The sequence below is a fragment of the Chanodichthys erythropterus genome, chromosome 16 (genome assembly GCF_024489055.1).
Source record: "Chanodichthys erythropterus isolate Z2021 chromosome 16, ASM2448905v1, whole genome shotgun sequence".
Classification (NCBI taxonomy): Eukaryota; Metazoa; Chordata; class Actinopteri; order Cypriniformes; family Xenocyprididae; genus Chanodichthys; species Chanodichthys erythropterus.
The window spans coordinates 9,818,014-9,844,156 of record NC_090236.1 but is presented as its reverse complement, the minus strand read 5'-3'; the positions used below and the strand labels follow the sequence as shown (position 1 = coordinate 9,844,156).

At 35.9% G+C, this 26,143-nt stretch overlaps 1 protein-coding gene across 1 annotated transcript in view; it reads right to left on the bottom strand.

The window, feature by feature from the left end:
• Nucleotides 1-26,143, bottom strand: part of pde1cb (phosphodiesterase 1C, calmodulin-dependent b) — a 109,865-nt gene that overhangs the window by 64,996 nt on the left and 18,726 nt on the right. The window contains exons 2-3 of the mRNA XM_067362843.1: nucleotides 18,903-18,953; nucleotides 13,979-14,150 (exon numbers count right to left, since the gene is read on the bottom strand). Of these exons, the coding sequence (XP_067218944.1) occupies nucleotides 13,979-14,150; nucleotides 18,903-18,953 (223 nt within the window). The remainder of the gene's footprint in view (nucleotides 1-13,978; nucleotides 14,151-18,902; nucleotides 18,954-26,143) is intronic.

The following is a 26,143-nucleotide window of genomic DNA, read 5'->3' as shown; positions in this document are numbered from 1 at the left end:
TGTCTCACTTTCAACATTTGATATGTTATCTATATTCTATTGTGAATAAAATATAAGTTTATGAGATTTGTAAATTATTGCATTCCTTTTTTATTCACAATTTGTACAGTGTCCCAACTTTTTTGGAATCAAGTTTGTACTTTTGGATTGTTTGCCATCAGAGTTTGGTTAATTTGACTGGTGTGAAAGTCATTGTTTTTGCATTAAAAGAATAGACCAAATGCAAAACAATGGACCACCATGAACTGTCTTTAACTTGAGAGAGCATCTTAAAAATGTGATGCTTATGGTGTGAGCTGCTGATAAGACATTCTGCAACAGTCAAAGATGTTCATCTAGCATGTTTACTTAAAATCAATTAAAAAACAATTAGTAAAACAATTAACAATAGAGCAAATGGATGCAAAAACACGCCCCTTGGCTATGAAATGGCAACGCAATAACGTTTAGGCATCTTATTATGCTGGAGAGAGACAGAGGAGGTGAGGAGGAAAAAGAGAAATAAAAAAAGCAGTTAATGACACAAACTGTGACTGGAGAGATGAAGAGGCCAATCAGCCTGCAGTTGAAGAGCGGCGCATCAGTGGAGTGAGATTATATGCCTGTTAGATGAATGTGCCGCCCCACTGTCAGATACACATTAACACAAACATTCACACACTCTGAAGCACTATTCACCCATTCCATTTACTAAATGACCCAATGATTGCTCAATTTTTCAGGAATTGTTTATAAGTCATCTTGACGATCAGGAGACTTCATAGCGAACAAATTCATAAATGTATAGAATAAAGGAGCATTATAAATTCATTCTATATTGGAGCTGATCTTTATGGAAGTTTAAGATCTCAACCGGCTCTCCAAGAGAGCAGTGATGGAGAACAAATGGAGAATCTCACTTCTTAGATTTAAATTACAGATATATACTATTGTTACATGACTGGATATACACTATTGTTCAAAAGTTTGGGGTCAGTCCAAATATTTATTTATTTTTATTTTATTTTTGAAAGAAATGAATAAATACTCAGCAAGGATGCATTCAATTGATCAAAAGTGACAGCAAAGACATTTATAATGTTACAAAAGTTTTCTATTTCAAATTCAAATTCAAATTTGTTCATCAAAAAATCCTAGAAAAATCTGTCATGGTTTCCACAAAAATAAAAAGCAGCACAGAGCTGTTTTCTAACACTGATAATAATAAGAAATCTCTTTCTTAAGCAGCAAATGAAGAATAATGTAACACTAAAGCCTGGAGTAATGATGCTGAAAATTCAGCTTTGCCATAATTTTAAAATGTAATAATTTTACATTACTGTATTTTTGATCAAATAAATGCCGCCTTGGTGAGTCTAAGGCTCAAAATCATTAAAAAATGTTAATGACTAGTGGTTCAACGTTACACTCACCCCCCTAAACCTCATTCCCATCCGGGTCACGGCACCAGTGTAACCCTTCGTGTTTGAACCGGACACTCTAAGCGGGACTCAAACCCGTGTCCGCCACCATGGGAGTCGGGTGCTCTAACAAGGAAGTTAAAGACCTCAGTCTCTAGTGTCAGTCGCAGGAGCATATCTTGAGACAGGGGAGTGAGGTTTACATGCAGAGCTCTTACCAGTCTACGTCCATTACACATAACGGCCTGTGTTTACGAGAACACTTGCCTAGACTGGTATTTTGACCTAATTTTGTGGAATCAATTCAGAGTTCGCTAAAATCAATTTCATCTCTTCTAACAATGGTTTAAAATCTATTGAATATGTAAACTAGCAAGACAAAATGAGCAAATTATAAACTTTCAGTCTATGGTGGTCAAACTTGAAATTAATCTGCGAATCACATGCGTGCTGAACCATGGGGCCTGTTCCATACGGATAATAGATCAACAACAATTTAGCCGTTTAGTCCCTATTAATGACCCAAACCTTTTGAGCTGTAGTGTACAAAAAAAATCTAAATCTGCATTTAAACGTCTTAATATGAAGTCAAATTTCTCAAATTCATTCAAAACGAATTCTTCTGAACTGCTAAGAACATAAAAATGATAATAATGTACTTAGGGTTGCTTTCCGACAGTTTAGCTTAAATGTTTCTTGCAAAAGCATCCAGTACTCTATACAGTAAATGTTGTTTTTATTGGGATATTCATCTGAATAAAAACATATTGAACTCCAATAGAGTCGTAAAACCACGATGTGGTTCACTTATGTTGTCTTACTCTGCTCTTTCAGGGTAAAAAAACAACAAAAACAATTGATTACGTTTTTCCCTCTTTTTGTTTCTTGTGCTTTTGTATTTTTCCATTTGCTTCACACAATGGGGCCATTATATAATGGAGTTTCCTGAACATCCCGAAAATCCAATAAGGCTGAGAGCAGGGCTGACCGGCCTGAGACTAATGCAGAGATCTAATTCCTCACGCTGGAAATGTTTTTTCTCCAGGGAGACATTCAGGGCCAGCTGTGATTGAAAGCCGAGACGCAGCAGCAGGTTAGTGCGGCAGATTTCTCAAAACATTCTGCTGTTTGTTGGTAATTTTCAGAACAAAATCAGTTATGCAATAATGAGAATAAGAATATAATTGTAATATTTAAGATGTCAATCTTAATACCAAAAGTGTATCTGTTTATTAAAAGTAGTAATTTTACAAATATTATATGAATTCACAGAGAGAGTTCTGTGCAAGGCGCTCTAAAACTATTAGCATTTCCATTAATTTCAAGGGCACATTTTAAACTCAATTTGAGCATTAAATGTCATGTGACTAATCATCGCAGAACGTCGTGACAACACTGATTGGCTGATGGCAAACCTTTCATTAGTGATGTGTACAGAAAGGGGAAAATAAGTCTATTACATACTTATTATGAGCCCTCAAAATAAGATCAGTGACTACAATATAATGAAATTATATTACCCCTTACCCCTAATCTGGGGGGAAATTGAGCCACAGGAACACTTTTTTTTATAAGAAACCATATATTTAGAGTCCTTTGTCATAGATCTATTCTGATCATGTAAAGGCCCAATCCCAATTCTACCCCTTCCCCTTTCCCCTTCCCCTTTGTTTCGCGCGTTCACGTGAAGGGGTAGGGGTGTCCCAATTCTCATTTGGTTGGAGGGGAAGGGGTAGGGGGAAGGGCCAGGTAGCCCTTCAAACGAAGATTTTTCGGGACCACACTTCAGACGAAGGGGTAAAAATAGAATTGGGATTGGGCCAAAATGACAGGAAACATCCTGAAATTGCTTTAGATACTTTCATTGTACTTCTGCCACATTTTCCCTATGTTTACTTTCTTAAATAAAAAATGTTCTTGGGGGAGCATGCCCCCAGATCCCCTAGCTCAAATTTGGGACCTCTGTGATTATAAAACCCTGCCTACGGCCATGCACACAACCACAAAACAGTAGGTAATTCACCATGGAATTTTATCTTGAGTGGAGGGAGAGAAACACTAATATTTCAGTTCAGCTGCAATAAAAATCACATTTAAATAATAAAATTAACTTAAATCTCTTTGTAAAACAATTAAAATAAGAACTGTCCTGTCCGTTTATCTCTCTCCCTGATATTCTCTCACTTTTTGTCTTTCGATGCACAGCTCTACCTGCGTCTCCCTCCCTGCCGTTCATTCTTGATGATGATTTCTCTTTCAGAGGCCTTTCAATTACTTGATGCAGGAGGCAGGAGATAATGCCAGGCCAAAGTCTCAAAGACACATCACCGCTGGCCTGCTTTCATCTATGGAGAAGCTCCCTGTGCTGCACATGCGAACGGTTCCCTCCGTCTACTCTGAGCTCTTCAAAGGTCTTGTTTGAAGGTGCTTTGCTCTTTCTGTGCCTCTACTCAGTTCTTTTCTTTTAAGTGAGGTTTATAGTGTGCATGTGTGTGCACCAGAAGGCTGAGAGCTTCTATCGTGAATGACGTCACCTACTGTGACATATCACATCATCACCAGACACACGAAACTTGACCAGGGGCATCTCACAACACTACAAATCTTGCTTGGCTCATGAATATTAATTAGCTGATGTCATGCTCACTCAGTAGTCCGCTTACAGTGTTCAAGTTCATTTGGGACACTGACTATTTTCAGTCAGCGTTTTTTGTGCAGCAGTCTAAAACCTTAAAATATCCACCTTTTTTCTATGTCCCATGACGCTTTGTGCAAATTATAGGAGTACCTTCTGTTAAACTGTAAATAATCAGTGAAAGATTCGCTCTATGAATGCGGTAAGCATTTTAAAAAACTGGGTACAGTGAGATAACATTATTCTACTCCCCCTTCAACCATCAAACATTGAAAGGACATTTAAAAGTGTAAATCATTAGCAAATTAATAACAGACCATGAATAACCCTCAGTTATTTCGGCAGCAATATTACGGACGTGTTAAATATCACTGTAGTAATACATGTGTGTATATGTAACACATTGCCTTAATCAAAAATGTTCATTAACTGAAAGATTGATTGATTATATTTCAATATGACTTCCGTCATTTTGACAGACAATAAATATTGCATTTACCTGCTTTAGAAACATTCCAGTAAACACTGCTAATAGGGATTAGAAGTGAGAGACGTGAGGATTTGGGGAGAAAAACAGATTCTGCATTCCAGTAAATTATGGGATAAATTAAATCAGAAGAGCAGACCGTAAGTACGCAGTATATGTTGTCCTTTTTCATACTGTTACAGCGCAATATAAAGAAAAAATAGAATAATCAGGAAAAAGAGCTCTTCCATAGATATTCATCACATTAAAATACCAAGCGTTACATTATTCTCCGGACGTCTGAAAATAGAACATGAAGGAAATTTTACAGCTCCTTCAGTCAAACTGATGGATAAGGATTATAGGTTGTGCAATCTTATGATTTTAAATTATTTTTTTCAGTCTTTTTAAATGAAACTTCCATACGTGCCTCCCATAATCTAAAATGAGGTAGGATCATTAGGAAAAAAGTGGATTGACGAATGAAGAAATATTTGAGGGGATATATTTCACAAGTAATCACTACTATTGTTTGTTTTGTTTTTTTCTTGAGACACAGTAGGCATACTGAAAATTAGGGGTCGGTAAGTTTTTTTTTTTTTTTTTTTTTTTTTAAAGAAATTAATACTTTTATTCATTAAGGATGCATTCAATTGATCAAAATTGACAATAAAGACATTTACAAGTTAACAAAAGATTTCTTTTGTTAAAAAATCCTGAAGGAAAATGTAGCACGGTTTCCACGAAAGTATAAAGCAGCACAACTGTTTTCAACATCTATAATAATCATAAATGTTTCTTGAGCAGCAGATCAGCATATTAGAATGATTTCTGAAGGATCATGTGACAATGAAGACTGGAGTAATGATGCTGAAAATTCAGCTTTGATCACAGGAATAAATTACATTTTAAAATATATTCAAATAGAAAACTTATTAAATTGTAATAATACTGTTTTTACTGTAGTTTTGAAGCAAAAATGACTTCTTTCAAAAACATTTAAAATTTCTTACCAATCCAAACTTCTGAACGGTAGTGTATCTGTAGAAATGTGTATTACTACTATTATCAAAAGGGTTAATATCTATTATTAATATCCAACAGACATCTGCAGCCAGAGTCTTAAACTCCAACGAAGAGAGATGAGCTCAGACAACAACACAATTTTATGGTAAATTAACCTCAGATGAGAACAAAGTATTTCTCTCATTTCTAAACATTTAGCCCGTTTGCCTGACAAGGCTTGAATAAGCATTTATAGTGTTCCCATTTATTTCTGCTATCATTGTTTCTGAATAATGTTACTTAAAAGGGTTTCAGACACTCAAACTGTGACACTAATATGCATAAATATTTAGGTAAAATAGTCCATTTTAAATGAGTTTGAACTGTTTTAAATCAATACTTTTCAGTGAATGAAACTATTATATTTGTAGCAGATTTTTTTATATTGTACCTGCTCTTTAAAGGGTTAGTTCATCCAAAAATGAAAATTCTGTCAATGAATTACTCACCCTAATATCGTTCCACAGCCATAAGACCTTCATTCATCTTTGGAACACAAATTAAGATATTTCTGATAAAATCAGATGGCTTAGTGAGGCCTCCATTGCCAGCAAGATAATTAACATTTTCAAAATGCCCAGAAAGCTACTAATGGCATATTTAAAAGAGTTCATGTAACTGCAGTGGTTCAATCTTAATGTTATGAAGTGACGAGAATACTTTTTGTTTGCCAAAAAAAAAAAAAAAAAAAGACTTTATTCAACAATATCTACAGATGGGTGTTTTAATCAGTGGTTCGTTGCATGCATCAAATTGCCAAAGTCACGTGATTTCAGTAAACGAGGCTTCGTTACGTCATAAGTGTTCTGAAATTTCAATGGTTCACGTGACTTTGGCAGTTTGATACATGCTCCAAACTACTGATTCAAAACAAAAGTTTTGTAAAGCTTCGAAGCTTCATGAAGATTGAATGATTTTTGGGTGAACTAACCCTTTAAATGCAACCTCTTTAAATGATACATCTGCTGCTTACAATTTGGCCAGAATGAGATGTCCTGAAAGTCATAATTATAGTTTAAAGCACCTACAAAGTCTTAAGTTTTAAAATAAACTAAAATCAATCAGCCATTCGCCATGGTTTACATACATAACATATTTGGATCAGACCGATAACCCAAATATTAATGCAACAAAAATGAAATTCCCAAAATTCAGACACTAATGAGCAACATCTAGACTTTGCCCCTAAAGGAATGGTCTGTAGATGCTCACCACCAACAAGTGGTTCTTTAAACAGTTTTAAAAGTCTTTGGAGTTCAACAGAATCCAGCAGACATCACAGCCTACAAAGGTAAAAGTCTCTCAAATGTCACAGGTCATTCCCAGCAGCCGTGTTGACAGAAGAAAGGTCTCACAGGAGGACATTAGAAGGTCTGTCTCCAATGCAACACAACTCACATGAATTTGAAAACACCAAACCATTCATGGACTCTCTGCTGCATATTGCACACACACAAAAAAAGATAAACTTTCTCCAAAAATATACAAGACTGTGGCAAAGCATGTTATGGATAGCGAAGCTCTGAGATACCAAATGAGTCCCGGGTGAGTTTAGAATGTGTCAGAGATCTGAAAAGTCTCATTCAGTTCAAGTGAATGATTTAAAGTTTGATATTTTCCCAAAAGTTTCCTGACATTTTGTCCTTCAGGGGGCACACACACAGATGAATGGCTCATTTAGGTGAGCTTTATCAGCCGTTTTTAGGTTTTGATTTAAGGTCTGACAGAAGAATGGCAGTATTATTCTTTCAATCATCTGCTGGCATCCGGAGGTTTTAATGAGAATATAACAATGTTAATATAACAGTGACCAATATTAAGAACACGCCGTGTGACACGCTGAACAAATTGAGACACCTCGCCTGTGAATGTTACAAATCACTTGTGTCACAGTAAATGAGTCTATGAAGTCATATTGTCAAAAGAGAAGTGAGTGATCACTATTAAGAGCAAACTTGCTAATGAGTGCCGTCTGAAGGAGTGATTTTAGCAACTTGTGTGAAAGCCATTCTGAAGTGCTAAATGATGGAAATCTGATTTGCCCATTTAATTACCAAAAATCAAATTAAAAATTTAACAGTAGGGCTAACTGGAAGGGAAAAAAAACATAATTTTTACTTGTCCAAGATGGTCTATATTCCAGCTCTAACCAGATTTACCAAAAATACATGGCAATAAATCGATAAATAAAATGGATAAAAAATAAATAAATAACTGGACATGCAGATGGACATGTGTGTGTTTGTGTTATTGATTGCGCTAATGCATAAACACTAACACTGACTGAGATCAATACGACAGTTTCACATTGACTGTAATTTATCAATTATCTCCTGACATGCTGACCTTGGCTAAACTACTGTATTTTAAGTTATAAATCAAGTCAACTAGCACTGGTTTTCAATTATTACTTTGGCTTATTTTGAGCTGCTGTACTCTGATAGACTGTAAACATAGATTCCCAATGCAGCGCTCTCGGAATATTACATACAGTTCATGTTCTCAGATTTGAGCCATCAGTGATCAAAGATGACAGTATATGCTAATGAGGCCTTTCCTCTTGACCTCTTTATGACCTTCGGCATGAAATGGCAAACTTCATATCCATCAACGGGTTGCTGCCTAAATCGATACACTGGGATATTAGAGCTTTGATGAAGAGACCAGATCCGCAGCCCCCATCAGGCCACCAGCTGTGTAAAATATTACACGCTTAACAAGAATGAATGAATTATTATAATTATAATGATTATTGCCAATAGGCTTTAGTTTACAGTTAGTTATTTGTCAGCTTGTACTAATTAATTAAAGCAATAAAGAAACTCAAAATAAATTCAATCAAAATGAATATATTCTATAGCTGGCCACTTTCTTTGCAACCAACTGATGGTTAAAAAAGGAAAAGTATGAACATTAGCAAAATCGAAGCCATGCTGACAATGATTTGCTACTCGCTATTACTTATTAAAATAGGTACCATTTATTAGGGGGAGAGGACGTTTTCATTTTACAAAGCATTTTTTAAAAATGGTTAATGGTGCAAGATGTGTCAGCAATATTTTTTGGTCTGTTTTACTGAAGCAGAAAGGTCAGACCAGACCAGAATTGAAATTTCCCATTTCTGAGCTCAAGAGCATTTCATTTTCTTATGCCAAAGATGGCAAAAACAAAAGTCATGAACACTATAATTGCTTGATTTTGCTTTTAAAAAATAAAGTTATATTTATATTTGCATTATAAATTTGAGCCGTTTATCAGAATTCCTCTTTTCTATGAACTCCTAGTCAATTCTGATTGCCATATTAGTATCATTTTAAAAATAATTGTGATTAAGCACTATGCCATTTGTAGCTAACATCTTTAAAATTATGTCCAAATTAGGGTTTTCAAAGAGCTCTGGGATGATTCATCTTTCCTATTTACGAGTAAAATCTCTGACTTTGAGTGTCTTTCCAGTAAGAAAAATTTATATAGTCTGGAAAACATTCAAGCATGTATGATCTCATCGCTAACACGCATGGATTAAAAGCTGCTAAACTCCACTTTTCTTTTCATGGAGACAACTGTCCTAGAACTTCATTTCAGATTGCAATGAAAAAGAACACTTAAAGGGATAGTTCTCCAAAAATTAAAATTTTACCATGATTTACTCACCCTCAAGCCATCCTAGGTGTATATGACTATCTTCTTTCAGACGAATGCAATCGGAGATATAAAAATATCCTGGCTCTTCCAAGCTTTATAAGTGACCCCCCCCCCCCCACGCCCGCATCCATCAATCCATCAATCCATCAATAAATCATAAAAATAATCCATACGGCTCCAGGGGGTTAATAAAGGAATATTTGAAACTTTATTAAATATTAACTAGCTTCCGGCAGACGGACGTACGCAGCGATTTGCGGCGAAAAAGTCTCGAACACGGAAGCACAGAGGATAGAGCAAAACAAAACACCATTTCATGTCACGATTTTCTTATTTCTTTCACAACGAGTCGAAGTAAATTGCTATGCTAATAGAGTTTCACAAATGCGCACACCAACAGACAAATTATACATTCAATTTCATTGTTTTTTACCCTATGGTATAGCTCCAGAACACTTGGAATATACAACATGTGTAACATCAGACCATTCTATGAAACTTTTGCATGTTTTTTTTTTTTTTTTTTTTTAAAGCTTGATGCAGGTCGCTATTCATTGCCATTAAATGGATGAGTGCAAGTGGGGCATTTTTTACATTTCTCCTTTTGTGGTCCGAAAAAGAAAGGGTATACGGCATTAGCGCAACACCAAGGTCAGTAAATGGTGACATAATTTTCATTTTAATGTGGACTAACACTTTAAGGGCTCATTCACACAGAATGCATTTTTCAAAGTAAAAAAAAACGTGTTTTTAGAATGCCGTGTTATGCACAAGATACTGCAAAAGACACAAGAGGCATGTTTACATAGAAAAACAATAGAAAAGTAGCGCATTGGAATGGAAAAAACACGTTCTGAATGGCCCCTAAAGCCGGGCACACATTTAACGACTAGCTAAAACATTCTAAGATTGTGCTCAACATACAGCGATTGTTTCCTGCGACTGAAGCGTAATACTTATACGTTAAATTTGAACACCGACTGTAATCGCAGACTGAACGCAACTGGCTCTGACTGGACGCATTTGAGCACGATCAGTCATAAGTATCAATTTACATTCATAATCGGCCTTACAATCATTAATGTGCAGCTTCACATTAAAGCACAGTGACATGCATGATTTCAATCACAACAAAATTGTTAGATATTAGCATTGTGCTTATACTTTGACTGATTGATTTTATCTTTTGCATGGAAACCACTTCAACACCAAACAATGTGATCTCATGTGATTGGGGTGAGACAAAAGTGCACAAGACTGATCCAAGCTCTTAAATATGACCTCATCAGAATGAGGCTAAAGAAAAGAAGTCAATGGAAAAACTACAGACTACAAAAATAGTTCCTTGCTTTTCTGGAGTCAAGAAGGTCATACGGATCTTCAAACATTTGCAACAGCATCATTCAGGCACAAGGTTAGCATGATTAAATACTTTATAATTTACAACATTTTAATTAATTTTACCCAATTAGCATGCTAAATCGACAGCCTTATCACATGCACATGTATCTAACGCCCAGTCTGTTTTCTCGATGTGTGCAGTTCTTTTCTCCCATTTCAGGGTATTGTAATATCGACAGCGGTAAGGCAGGTGCTTGCTAATGAGTCTGAGCAATATTTCTCTTATCAATTAAACCTCCGATACCAAATACAACATGTTATGCTAACAATTCCGCTAATGAGCATAACTACATTATGACAACAGGCTCGGGAACAAACACACCATTAATAACAATCATTTTAAGGGTGGCAACTCTCTATTGGAGTGCGTCATAATGAATACTTCATGAAAATAATCAAATGCCACTCACTCTAATGAGCAAATACTTAAAGCAGCATCATTAAAACAAGTTATTTAAGACATGCTCAAGTCAATGAGGGATATTTCTTCTGATATGACATTTAATTTAAAGTGTTTTGTCAGCAGACAATGTATTGTAAAGACTTTTTTGCACTCGTGCATGCATTTTTTTGCATGTTTAGAGGATCAAAAAGCACTAAATTATGATTAGTCACATGACATGACATCATACCCAATCCTGCAATTAACTCAGCATGCAGAACTCAACAACACACATTTCTCTCACACTCAAATGCATCTTTCTTCTCTAGTGGCACACATCTTTCTTCTTCAGTGACATGCAACACCTGCCTCCATTAATTATCCTAACCCAAATCGAATTGCTCATTAGTGTGCTGAGCCCTAACGCTCATGCTCTATCTGTCAAATAAAAAGGCAAAACCCAAAAATACAACTTTTTGAATCGTCTCAGTAGAGTCAAACAGGCAGAAAGCAAGAGCTTAAAAGTTCTAGCGATATTTAAACTCTTCAGTGATCCATCAACCAAGTAAGATTTTCAATTGTCTCTGACTGCTACAAAAATTAAAAATCTAAAATTGTAACCGCGCATACTTGTACGCACAGGTCGCGCATGTACATTTCATTTTTTTTTTTTTTTTGCAGTAATTAGTTTATCCACAAGGTTGATTCACAAGGTAGTTGAAGAAAACCTGCATGAACAGAACAGACCGGAACGCATGCAAGCTACAGCGACAATAGAGCCCTACATAGACGAGAGATTGTGCGAAGAGGTTAGAAAGTGCCCTCATTTGTACAACTCTAGTATGAAAGAATGCATGGGTTGTAACTCTTGGTATGAGTACAAATCAAAGTATACTTTGCAAGGCTGTGCGTTCCACTGTGCGCGTACACTAGTAAAAAATGAAGTATACCCAGGGCTTTAGAAGGCAGCTGTCTGACTCGGAGGTGGTGAATGGGAACATGGTTTGTTACATTAGTAACACATTATTAGCTTGTTTGATAACATAGTCAAGCAAAAGACTATTCATATTAATTACCATTATGCGACCGACGTGGTAAAAAGTAAACTAAACTAAATGAAGCAAGGGTGTAGAGTTATATTCAAGCTATTTTAAGGCAGTACTTTTTTTCACAGAAAAAAAAATAAAAAATGTAATTTTGGTGAGTTTTAAGGGATAAAATGATTGACTACAGGGGGACTTTAACAATAAGGTTGATATTCTTCCCTTCACATTATATTTAGTTTTGCACGGAAGGGCATTTGTGTAATTAATGCGATCATGAGTATTATGGGCAGATGTTTACCACCACAGCTAAGCCTCAGGAGAAGACTGCAGAATGTACGCATGTTTACTTCAGTTTTTCCATTCCTGTTTTTACTACTACAATCTAACATGCAGCCATTCTGTGCATGTTAGGATTTAGAAGTGTAACCATATAGGGAACACAATATGAATGGGGGGAAAGCATAAAACATGCATTCATTTTCCAGAAATTAGTTAATGCTAGCTGAAAGCAATTTCAGCAGGAATTAAAAATAATTAGCCTTTTATGAAAAATGCATGTCCCCAATAAAGTTTCATATCTACAAATTAGGCCAGATTGAATTTAATATCATTTATGAACTATAAACCATTCTGTAGCCCACTTGAATGTATCCCAGACCTTCTCAAGTGGGCTGCAGCCGGTTTATTGGTGCTGCAGTTTGCAAACACCCTAAAAGAAGAAGAATTCTTGATATCAGCCATAAAAATGTTCAGGGAATTGCAGGTCTGCTTGATGCACTCATCATATGCTCAATAGTGCTAAAGCATTCAAGTGTTCTCAGTCCAGTCAACTAATGCTCTGACACAACTCCATCTGTAGAGTAAGCAATGAAAACTAGCAACGAACTGTCGAAGTAAAGTTGACCTCAGAAATTCAGATAATTAACTTAACATGACAGCCATGTTCTCATCTACTATGACTTCAAAATCTAAATCTTTAAAAGCTAAATCTTTATAGAGATGTCCTATTTATCAAACATCTTACAAGAAGACAATTCCCACTTCACACAATGAACCAGCAATCTAGGGCCCTGTCCGAAATGGCACACTTCATGAGCACTTTCGGTCTTGTGGACTTTAGGCTTAAAGAAGGGTGCTCGTGAGCGCCCCCTTTTTGGCTGCTATGTGCTCTCGATGCACACTTCTGCTGATCCCGCAAGACTGTGAGCTACACAGAGGACTTTACCTAGCAGTCAAAGCGGCATTACGTCGTGACGTGCGGACTCAGAGGAAGACCGTGAGGGTTTAAGGTGCCATTTGGGACAGGGCCTAGATGTACCAGCAAAGGCAAATGCATAAACTATTCTGAGTTTAGTTTTTACAGCAGGTGGTACTGCGTCCTTAAGAAACAACTGTACTCTGCTTCCTTCCAATTCCTTACACACTCCACCTGAACCTTCTATAAAATAATCGTTCAATAAGGTTGAACCGAATTACATGGGTGTTTGCAGTGGACTGTTTACATAAATCTTGCATCATAAAAGCATTCTGAGGTACAAGTAGGTTACATAGCCGAATGCACGAGCGCTCTTCTTCATCAGCATTTGAGCATGTAGTTAAAAACTAGCCTAGAGCGCCATCTGCTGTTAAAAACTAAGCACAGAATCTATTCAAATGAGAATTACGATGCATTCAGAAAATCTCAGAAGCGATCCACGAATCGAGATAAATCGATTTATTCTCTCAGCCCTACTCAATATGAACTAAAACATTTCTCATCAAATTCTTCCAATGACAAATGCACCTGCTATCCACATTCATTCAAACTTCAGAGACAAAGTTGATAATCGAAACATAACTAAGAGAAAACATTTGCTGTTCCCAGATCAGTCCGTCCTGATCGCATGACCTGTAAAGCAACTGTTAACCCCCCAAAAAAAAAAAAGGAGTGAGATGAACCTGACAGCAGTTTTTTCTGTTGCTTCTGGGACGTCTGTAGCCGGAAGTTCATCCGCCAGGATCTCTTCTAATCTTTGTGGATCGTCTGGAATGTCCCTGTGAACTTTGACCTTTTCCTTCTTCCCTGTCCCAGCTGTGAGTGTGTTCCATAGTGCACTCTGAGACTTTGAGCCTGGAAATAAGATGAATGAGAGTAAAGACTTTTATAAACAATGAAACACCTCCCCTTCTTAAACTGCTTTCTACAAGCAACACACTATGTGCCAAAATATCACAAATCTGTGATCCGCCTTGCTTCAATGATACTGACAACACTATTGATAATGCAATCACTGTTGGTACATTTAGCCTCCGTTTATTGCTTTTCTTCTTCTTTTTACATTATAACATTTCATTTATTACTAGTTTTACTATTTTTGTACTCACTATATATTATATATATATATATATATATATATATATATATATATATATATATATATATATATATATATATATGGTGAGTACAAAAATAGTAAAACGAGAACACTGAAAATACTCATAAAGCCTCCTCTAGAGATCTTAATGGCCTAGTTGTTGATTCATGGTATTGATTTGCTCCCACCAATGCTGTTCACATCATTACCATCACAAGATCATGTATTCATAATGTCATTCAGATGCAATCTGTGTGCCTCCTCTAAGAAGCTCTGAGATTCTCAGGATCAAGTACGAAGCCTGATTAACTCATCTATTAATAGATGCTGCCATCTAGTGACATGCCCATGTAAAGTGTTATGCCTCTTAAAATACCATCAGCCGTATGACTGTAAAGTAGCCATTGAACATTGAACATTGAACATGCAGAGCAAGACTGCATACCACTAAATTTATTGCAGCATTCATTTATATTAGCCATGTGGAATATGTTTATGATGGATAGATGTGGATGGAAGCACTTTCTTCAGCTCATACTCTTTGGGATCACTTACTGCCATTACGAAGCTCGGATGCATCAGGATATTTATATTTCTCGGATTGTATTCATCCGAAAGAAAGTCATATACACCGAGGATTAAGTAAAGCTTGGGGTCATTTTAATTTGAAAGTGAACTAATCCTTTAAGTTTTCACCTCATTTAAATTTTCCAAAAAGCATTAAAATCACAAATAAAAAAAATAAAATAAAAAATAAGATCACAAAAGTCTCATAAGTTTCATAGAAACTCTACTGTGTGGGGTCATAAAGACTGGATGAGATTATTGACCAACTTTTGTAAGTCCATAAGCTGAGTTGCAGACCAAGGTCACATTTATATGGTCTAAAGCTCTGTTTCTCAACTGGTGGGTGGTAAGACCATTTTGACTGGGTCGCATACCTGTCAACACAGGAGTGTTGACAGGTATGCGGGTAATACATTTAGAGGTAACCCACTGTAAATGTTTCTCTTTGTGAGGTTTGGTTTGGAGTGGCTGAAATGCATCTTTACGCACAACTGCCAGCCTGCATGGAGAGCTTCTTGAGACTCCAGAGACACCAGGAGCTTCAAATACATTTTTTGCTGCCCTTTTAATACAATACATTTTTTTGACAGGAACTTTCATTAATAAGCCTTTATCTGACCGAGTTCTGCTGTGCTCTAAATCACTCACAAATCTTACGATAATTCGATAATCTCCATTCCGTTTCACACAATATTAGTTGTTTTCATGCCTTTTGCACAACATTGCACCATTTCATGCTTTTCATCTTCAGAAAGATCTTTCTTCCTCCCCATATTGCATGAAAACTGTGACTTGCTTAATAATGTGGAACAACCTCTAAGTAGGGTTTCCATAGACCTGGCAAATTATTTTGTCGGAGACTGATACCAGTTATCTAAAAAGACATGGATAAATAAACAAACAAACATTTTCTTAGAAAAACTAAAATCTGAATGTTTATTGTACAGAAATCTTACTGATTTGTCTCTTGCAGAATAATTTGGAACGCAGTGTATATATTATATATATATATATATATATATATATATATTATATTTTATATATATATATATTATATTTTATATATATATATATATATATATATATATATATATATTATATTTTATATATATATATATATATATATATATATACACATTATATATTATATATATATATATATATATATATATATATATATATATATATATATATATACACTGTGTGCAGAATTATTAGGCAAGTTGATTTTCTGATCATATTTTTTTTCCAAGCACATTTTACCAATTCCAATCCACATCAATCTTAATAACTACTATTAATATTGTTTTTAATCATTTATAAGTGATATATAATTGTTCATGAAGGCTGGAAATGAAAAATGCCCTATATTCAGGTGTGCAGAATTATTAGGCAGGTTTTCTTTTACAGGCAAAATGAGCCAAAAAAGAGATTTAACTCAGACTGAAAAATCAAAAATGATTAAATACTCATGAGAAGGACGCTATACTAATGTAATACTAGAAATTGCAAAGTTAAAGCATGACCAATGGACAGTGAAATGCTCATTGGGTCAGCGGGGTCATACAAAAACAGCTGGAGAAGAAAAGACACGTTAACTGCAAAATAATTAAGAATTAAGGTGAAGAATTAAGTGTGAAACCATCAGGAACCCTTTAGTCTCCAGCGCCACCATTTCCCAGTACTGAAACCTACCTGGAGTCTTCAGAAGTGTGAGGTGTCAGGATCTCAGAGACTTAGGTTAGGTGAAGAATCCTAAAAAATGACCCGCTCTTAATAAGAATCACAAGCTGAGGTGTTATAAAGTACATGAAGACTGGGTTTTTATAGGCCTTATAGACAGACAGCTTGAGAGTGACTCCTGAAGGACCAGCACCACATCCTCTTGTACCACTGTTTGAAGAATTTATCTTCCAGAATCTGGCAGTAAGTTTTGGAAGATCATTTAGTCCATCTCTGCAAGATGGACATTTCAGGATAAGAGATGGACTAAAAGTGAACTCCCACACCTTACTGCCAGATTCTGGAAGATGAATTCTTCAAACAGTGGTACAAGAGGATGTGGTGCTGGTCCTTCAGGAGTCACTCTCAAGCTGTCTGTCTATAAGGCCTATAAAAACCCAGTCTTCATGTACTTTATAACACTTCAGCTTGTGATTCTTATTAAGAACGGGTCATTTTTTAGGATTCTTCACCTAACCTAAGTCTCTGAGATCCTGACACCTCACACTTCTGAAGACTCCAGGTAGGTTTCAGTACTGGGAAATGGTGGCGCTGGAGACTAAAGGGTTCCTGATGGTTTCACACTTAATTCTTCACCTTAATTCTTTTCTTCTCCAGCTGTTTTTGTATGACCCCGCTGACCCAATGAGCATTTCACTGTCCAATGGTCATGCTTTAACTTTGCAATTTCTAGTATTACATTAGTATTGCGTCCTTCTCATGAGTATTTAATAATTTTTGACTTTTCAGTCTGAGTTAAATCTCTTTTTTTGGCTCATTTTATCTGTAAAAGAAACCCTGCCTAATTATTCTGCACACCTAAATATAGGGCATTCTTCATTTCCAGCCTTCATGAACAATTATATATCACTTATAAATTTAACAACAGCTGGACGGAAGAATTTAATTTCATATCTCGAAGCCATAATCGACAATACCCACACCTTTTGCAAAGTTTGTAGCACTGATTTTAATATCAGACATGGTGAGAAAAAATTACGTAACTCAACGTTACACAACGGGTCACGAAGTGTGTAGTCAAAGAAAGAACAACAACAACAACAACAAAAAAATTCTAAATATTTTTTGGTGTGAGGCTTTTATTTTGAAATGCGTGCGCGAAAACCGTTGACTCTTCTGTCAAACGCAGTATAAGTAAAGAATGCCTGAGAAAAACATTGTCCTGATTCTGTATCTGCTGTCAGATGAGATGTTGTCAGGCTGTATGTCAGTGTCATTATTCTAACGTTTTGTATCTTGCTATGAAATAAAAAGTCTCTCACCTCAGAAAAACTAACTGTTCTGTTGTCGTCAAACATTTATACATGTTCGTGGCGAGCAAATGCGGAAGCGCATGCTGTAACGAGCTATTCAAATACGAGCAGGCAATGTCATAATTACGTTGTCAATTAATAATTCACAACCTTAACAAAAAATGACCAATAAATTACGTAATTGGACATCATGTGCTTGCTGGGAATTATGCAGGTATGGTGTTCATTCTCTTCATCAGGATTAGTATCCATATGTTTTATTAACAGTTCATGTTAGTATTGTGTATTTATTTGTCATATAACTGTAGTTTCCAAAAGAGGCCTACCACTTTATTTTCACTTATTTTGTTATTTTCCATGATTTCAATGACTGGTGGAACATTATTATTATTATTATTATTTTTTATTTGTTGGGTCACAGCTTAATTGCCATGGGAAAATGTGGGTCCCATAGCCAAACCAGTAGAGAATCACTGGTCTAGAGAGATCCCAAGACCACAAGATCAAGACTCCAACTCTGGTAACAAAATTTCCATGCTTTTTTGACGAATGAACCTTCATGCTTTTACCATAACTTTTCCAGTCATTTGTGATTTGTGATTGCTGGATAAGGGTTTTTAGGAATGGAAATGTCAATGCTGTTTTTAGACGTTTTTTATATCCCTGGAAATCACTTTTAACATTCCCTGATATTTCCAGGTCTTCCATGACTGTGAAAACCCTGTGGTGAAGACATGCTGTGAGTGGTGATGTTTCCGCAGAATTTTGACAGCACTTTGTCGGATAAAAGCCTCTGCTATATGAATAAATATAGTTGCAAATATGTCCCTTCTACTTCATTTCAGCCAATCCCTATTGAATATGAAACAAGATGTTGAATTTGTACAAAATAAAAATGTAGGAAGGGCAGAGCAAATTGTTGCTTTCTTAAAAACACATACTTACGCGCAAATCTCGCCAGTGGCCTGCTGTTGGTCTCACCATCCTCATTAGCCACTACAGAGAAAAGGAGAGAGAGAGAAACAGGAATTCAGTGGCATTTTCTCTGTGTGTATGTGCACCAAAAAAAAAAAAAAACATTAAAAACCTATTTCGAAAGCTTTTTCAGAGGCTAAGTAAAATACATCATTAAAAAGCTTTTTTTCTTGCTCCTGTTTTAATGTGTCTTTTTGCATAATGTGAATATAATGAACCAAGTTGCTGGAAAAGCTTGGAAGGCTGCTTTAATACGACTTCAGCCGCTGTTATATAAGCCTTTCATTAGTATTTCGAATGGGTCTTGGTCAGTAGGGGACTGGCAAGGTGTTGTTAGTGTACTGTGAGTCACTTGCAATAAAAAAAGCACAAGAACAAAGAAAGAAGGCAGAGAAAATCAGCACATTCCTCTAAAAAGACTTATGTGATGCTTGTTTACTGAAAAGCGCAATCAGAGAAGCTCATTTCTATTGATTATTTTTTCATTTATAATAAACAACATTTCTTTACAGCACCATGATACTGGGTTGTTGTGGGTGTTCTTTGCATGTTACTATGCAGTTGCTAGGTTGTTCTAGGAAGTTACTGCAAGTCAAAAGAGCCTCTCTCTGATAATTTGGACCCTAGATGTGAATCGGGTTTCTCCATATGCAAGTCAATGGACTTTTCAGTCATTTTATCATCCACAAGGCAAAAATCCAATTCAATCATTTACATTATACGTGGGCTGAACTCTGCGGGATGAGTTGCAAGGCAATGTTTAATACTTGGAGCAGTTTTGTTATTGCTAATTGAAATTTTTTAACATTAGTTAACTACATTAGATGACATTAACCAACAATGACAAATACTTCTAAATATTAATATTAATTTCAACATTTTCAGAAGATGTATATGTTAAAGGGTTAGTTCACCCAAAAATGAAAATTCTGTCATTAATGACTCACCCTCATGCCGTTCCAAACCCGTAAGACCTCCGTTCATCTTCGGAACACAGTTTAAGATATTTTAGATTTAGTCTGAGAGCTTTCTGTCCCTCCATTGAAAATGTATGTGCAGTATACTGTCCATGTCCAGAAAGGTAATAAAAACATCATCAAAGTAGTCCATGTGACATCAGTGGGTTAGTTAGAAGTTTTGGAAGCATCGAATTTATTCAGCATTGTATTCTCTTCCGGAATCCTTTCCATTGAATTGATTCCATTGAATCCTTTCATCTGTCGGCGTTGGTAATGCACTTTTACGTCGCCATGGTTGTTTTTGGCGATTAGGACATATCTTAAACTGTGTTCCGAAGATGAACGGAGGTCTTACGGGTTTGGAATGACATGAGGGTGAGTCATTAATGACATCATTTTCATTTTTGGGTGAACTAACCCTTTAATATAATTTAATGGACTTGAGCTAACATGAACTAACAATGAACAATTATATTTTTATTAACTAACGTTAACAACCTTTAATACATACTGTAACAAATTGCTCATTCATTGTTAGTTAGTATTAGTATGCATTAATGTGACCTTATTGTAAAGCATTACCCATATAAACATTAGATGAATAACTAATATTAAATAATAAATAAACTGGCAACAAAAAGTTGCCTTTGCAAATAAGTACTAAAATTAAAAAAAAAAAAAAAAAAAAAAAAAAAAGCTAGGCTAAAAGCTAAATTGAAATAGTTTTAAAAAGCTAATAAATATGACAAACGCACATAACAAAATAACTAAAACGTAAAGGGGACCTATTATGCCCCTTTTTACAAGTAATATAAGTCTCTGGTGTCCCCAGAATGTGTCTGTGAAGTTTCAGCTCAAAATACCCCACAGATCATTTATTATAGCATGTTGTAAATGCCCATTTTTGAGTGGAAGGAAAACTGCTGTTTTCATGGATGCATCTTTAAATGCAAATGAGCTGCTTCTCCATACCCCGCTTTCTAGAAGAGGGCAGAGACTGTACAGTTTGTGCCTCAGATACTCTGCTAAAAACATCTGTTTGTCTTTTGATCATCTCTGTCACGGTAGCGCTCACGTGACATTACAGTTCTTTATCATCATTAAAGTTTATTATCTGCATGCGTTTTAAAGCCATCAGTTCTGATATATACAGTTTTCTGAGCGCACACATCCGAAACACGCACACAGAAAGCTGGCTGTCAGACAGTGCGTCCTGTGAGTATTAAACTAAGGGCCTGTTTACACCTCACTTCATGCGTTTTCTCTGATCGGATAGCTATCCGATCATGAAAAGACCAGGGTCTAAATGCCCTCCCAAACGCATTCGAGACGGATTTAAATCCGATCACTCAAACCACTTCAGGAGGTGGTCCGGGACGCAACCCAGTCAAAACTGAACAGGTCTAAATGCAGCGCTACTGCAGCACGCATGGTCGCATTAGAGAAGCCGATATATCTATTCAGCAAGACAACGTGCAAACATGCCGCAAATCAAAATGAAAGTAAGTCGCAGGCACTCAAAACACAATCACCTTCATTAAAAGTAATGAGACTAATGATCTTACCTGTGCTGTTGCCACGCTCTCTCCTATTGCCATCATTGATTTTTAAATTAGCTGATGATCAATAAAATGCAGCTCATATTTGTTGCTTTTTGGTGACGTGAACTCCATGAAATCTGCATATGGCGCAGGAATTGAAGGTCGGATTTATATCCGTTTTGCGGAGAAACATTTATGTGGCCAAGTGTAAATGCAATCGTTTTTATAAATCAGATAACTATCTGATCAGAGAAAACGTTCTCTTTCACATCTTATTGCGCTTAAACAGTCAAATACACACAGAGTTCATATAAACAGTCGGTTATGTCTGTACAGCTCACTCAGGGCGGGGTCTATGCTAATAGGGCAGAGTCTGTCAGCACTCATGGGCGAGGCCTAAGCATTTGTGACATCACAAAAGCTACAATCTGCAAACGGCTTGTTCTGAGACACTACTTATGATTTATGGAGATTAAAAATAGAGGAGTGGGTGGATTTCAACTATTATAGGGTGGTTGTGTGCACACACTGCAGACACACATTTATGTTTAAATACCATGTAAAAGTGAATTTTGCATAATAGTGATTTGAATAAATGTCTAACCCCAAGTATAAGCAATACCAGTAATGCATGCCTTTGCATCCTTTTATTACAACAACAAGAAAACACTCAGTTCAGTGCTTTACTATGTGGGTGTAAATCTAGTGCATAGGTAAGTTCAAAATTCAAGAGATTCTTTACGATGGGTTGTGTGAGTTGCTTCTCTGCATTAATGTAAGCTACACTAACAGTAACAGTCAGGAAAACAAACCCAGCCTGGCTGATGCACCGGTCAATGAGATTGGATTTTGAGTACATATACGTTGTTCGAGCTGAGAAAAATTATAACATGCATTAGTGAAGTACAACACCATACACCTCATATTAAGTGTCATGACATTCTGTATCGAGAATTAAGTAGACCAAAATACATGCGGGCTATGTTTCCCCAGCAGGCAAACCATTAAAAGCCCACAGAGTGACACTGAGGGCAGAGAGGAAGTAGTCATGTTGCTTTAGCCAATCATCATTAAGTTAACAGCGGCTAGTCATCATGCTCCACTGGACCTGATTGACAACACGTCACACAAAATGAGCTTAAAGCACACTGAGGAATTGATTGCTGGGCTGTGTAACCATGACGACAGGCAGATGTTTGAAAAATGCTACGGAGTGTTATGATGAAATGTTGATATAAGATTCCCTGCTGCGTTCTTGTGCGATGCTCAGCTTGTTTATCTACAGTATTAAAAGTGCAATAGTTAAAGGGATCTAGTAGTTCACCAAAAAATGAAAATTCTGTCATCATTTACTCACCCTCAAGTTGTTCCAATCCTGTATGAATTTCATTCCTCAGCTGAACACAAAAGAAGATATTTTGAAGAATACTGGTAAACAAACAGTTGATGGAGAAAAAAATACTATGGAAGTCAATGGGGCAAATCAAATGTTTGGTTACAGGCATTCTTCAAAATATCTTCTTTTGTGTTCAGCAGAAAAAAAAGAAACTCAAACAGGTTTGGAACAAATAATGACAGAATTTTCATTTTTGGGTGAACTATCCCTTTAAATAAACAGTTTTGCAAGTAGGGAGCTTTTTTTAAATGTCCTATAAATGCATCAGGACAGACACTAAAAAAACATCTCACACCTCTGATGTTTCCATCATAACACCTTTCCTGTAAATCTCCCTCTAACCGCTGTCCTCCCATGTGGGTGGGTGTTTCTCTGAAACTGATAAACAGGACGGTGTGTCTATGGAACAAATGTACAGTTCGTTATCTCAAAATAGACCCCGACAAGGTGATCAGGACCAAGACGTGACGTGTTTATTTTGAGATAATGAGCAGCTCATGGACATGAAATACTGATTTAGGCTGAAATCTTCAGTATGTGAGAAGAAAGACATGAAACTAGCACAGCTATGCTGGAAACAAGTTGCATTGGTCAAATGGGAATTATATGATTTAGTGATTATCATACCAAAATATCTGACCAATCGGAATCAAGTATTCTAATAAGCTGTGTAATAGTGTAGTTCCCGGCCCCTTTTGCAGTAGCGCTGGTTCCGTAAGTATTATTTCCATTCATTTCTCCTATTGGGATTTCAAAAAAGTCTTCGTTAAAGTGTTATAAGCCATGAGCCAAGCCAATAAGGAACATTGATTTGAAGCAAAAAAAGTTTTTGAAAATCGGACAAAACATCAAAGGTACAAGACTGTGTACTTAGCAGCTTTAGTCAGGGAAAGCATTGCGAACAGCATAATCAAATTAAAAACGGAAAAATATAAAACTTCTCATGTACAAATGTTGAGTGGGCAGAGCTAAAGAGCTATTTTGGCATGTGTTTCTTTTTTTTTGATTCACTGATTGGTGTCATTTTCTGTACAGCATCATGGGTAATGTAGTTTTTCACTAGGAATTCTGCTGTTAAACATGATTATTTATAAAAAAAATAAATAAAAAAAAAGCTGAAATAACATGGACTGGTGGCTTTAACAGAAGCAAATACCATGGATTAATAACCTCACAGCTCACAGTAGGTCTGTCTTTAAAGGTTTATAAGTTATCGTTAAAAATCAGTTTCCCTATGGAGAAAATGAATGGAGTTTTTACTTCCAGAACCCGAATGTTGCACTCTATGGCTGCGTCTGAAAACTGAAGACAGACTTTCAATCCTTAGGAAATAGGGGGGAAAAAAGTAGGAAATGACTTTGCAGGCAGCATTTTCGCATGAAGGTACCTCACGAAACTGATTTAGGACAGACTTCTAAAAGTTTAATCATTTACAGCAAAATAGTGAGAGCTTTTGTGATAACTAAGTGAATATTAGTTAATACAATAGTGATCTCTCTCTATAATGACATCATAAGTGGGAAACGGTCAAAAACATATACTTACACACAAACTGACCAGCAAACACAACTTTGAAGGCTCCGAAGGCTGCATTTTTAAGCTTTCGGGCGCAGCCTATAAGAGACGATAGATCCCTATTTTCCTTTAATTATTATCTAGTATTATCTAGTTTGTTTAGTTAGTTTGCACTTTAATATCTCGGCTGTTTCTCAGACAGCAATGAGATTAAATGGAGAACAAATTGAGACTCCTGCTGCTTTTCAGATTTTCATTGAAACTCCAGGATTCTCTCATCTCTTCTAAAAAAGATCGCAGCAACATTTTAAACTGCTCCAAAGTCTTTAAAAAAAGTCAGCTGTAAAGCTGAAATAAATAAATACAAATTTAAATAAACTTAAAATTGAAAAACTGGCAACAAAAAGTTGCCTTGGCAACACTGTAAAAAAATTGTTGGTTTAACTTAAAAAAAAGTATGTTTTGGTTCACTGAAATTAAACATTTGAGTTAATACAATGAAGGCAATCGACAGAAATTCAAAATATTATGTTATCTGAACTACATTGAAGTTGATTTGACAAAACAAAAAATGTGATAAATCATGAAAATAATTTTTTAGAGTGTAACTGAAATAAGTTGAAGCACTAAAATTACTAAAAATAAAAATGAAATAAAAACAAATTAAGGCTGAATAGAAATATAAAAAATAATAAAAATGGCAAAACTACTAAAACTTACAATTAAAGTGAAAAATGAAAATATAAAATAATATTATATATATATATATATATATATATATAAATATATATATAAAATATTATTTTATATTTCCATTTTTAACATTATTTTCATATATAACATTGACATAAATAAAAGTCAAGTATAATCAATAGTACAGTAATGCATGCAGTTGAATCTTTGTAAGATAATATGCAGTGAACAAAAGTCAGAGATTTTGATATGAACTCATTTTTCTCATCAAATTAATCAATGTTCGAATTACATGAGTTAAATAATTCACATGTGAATCCATTTATTGTATCGCTCCGCACTCTTACTGTAAATCAACAATTGTCTGTTTGTATTTCTCCAAAGGAACTGCAGAAGACACACACACCGACAAAACTGATTAAATAAGAGCTCATTAAATTTCATGTGCCGTGCAAGAACAATATAGTTTTCCTCCGAGTAGGCTTGTGTATGTGTTTGATTGTGTATTGTGTGTGTGTACATGTGTGTGTGGTCAGGTGCATTTTACTCTGGTTGCTATGGCACCCTGGAGTTGTGTTCACCTGAAAGAGTCTTTTCAGAAATCAGACACTCTCACATCACATCCTGAAATCAACAGATCTGTTTGTATAAGGACTGTAACATCTAATCAAGAGTGATCCCTGGAGAACCAAACAAATCACTGTACTGTACAATTGCTGAGACTGCAGTCGTGATGGATTTCTTAAAGTAAAGAAGGGAATGTCCAAATAATGAGCAAATAAATCCTTATTCTGGCATCTTTTTCACACTACATCTGATTTAATTCACAGTTTCTTACCAATGGTGAAGCTGAATCCATCGATGCTGAAAGTGGCACTTCTGCCTTTGGTGAATCCCTTTTTCCTGGAGTCCGTTTCTGACATGTTTTCTGTATTTTGTGAGCTCCCTCTCCGATTCGGAGCTCTTGTTGAGTAAATTCCCAAGTTTTGTGCGAGTCGTTTGGTTCTTTTGTCTCTCGGATCTCTTTATCCTGACCTGTTCTCAGAGGGGAGACACTATTTTCTCTTTTCTATCATTGTCGTCCTCTGTCGCTCTCAGTGTCTCATT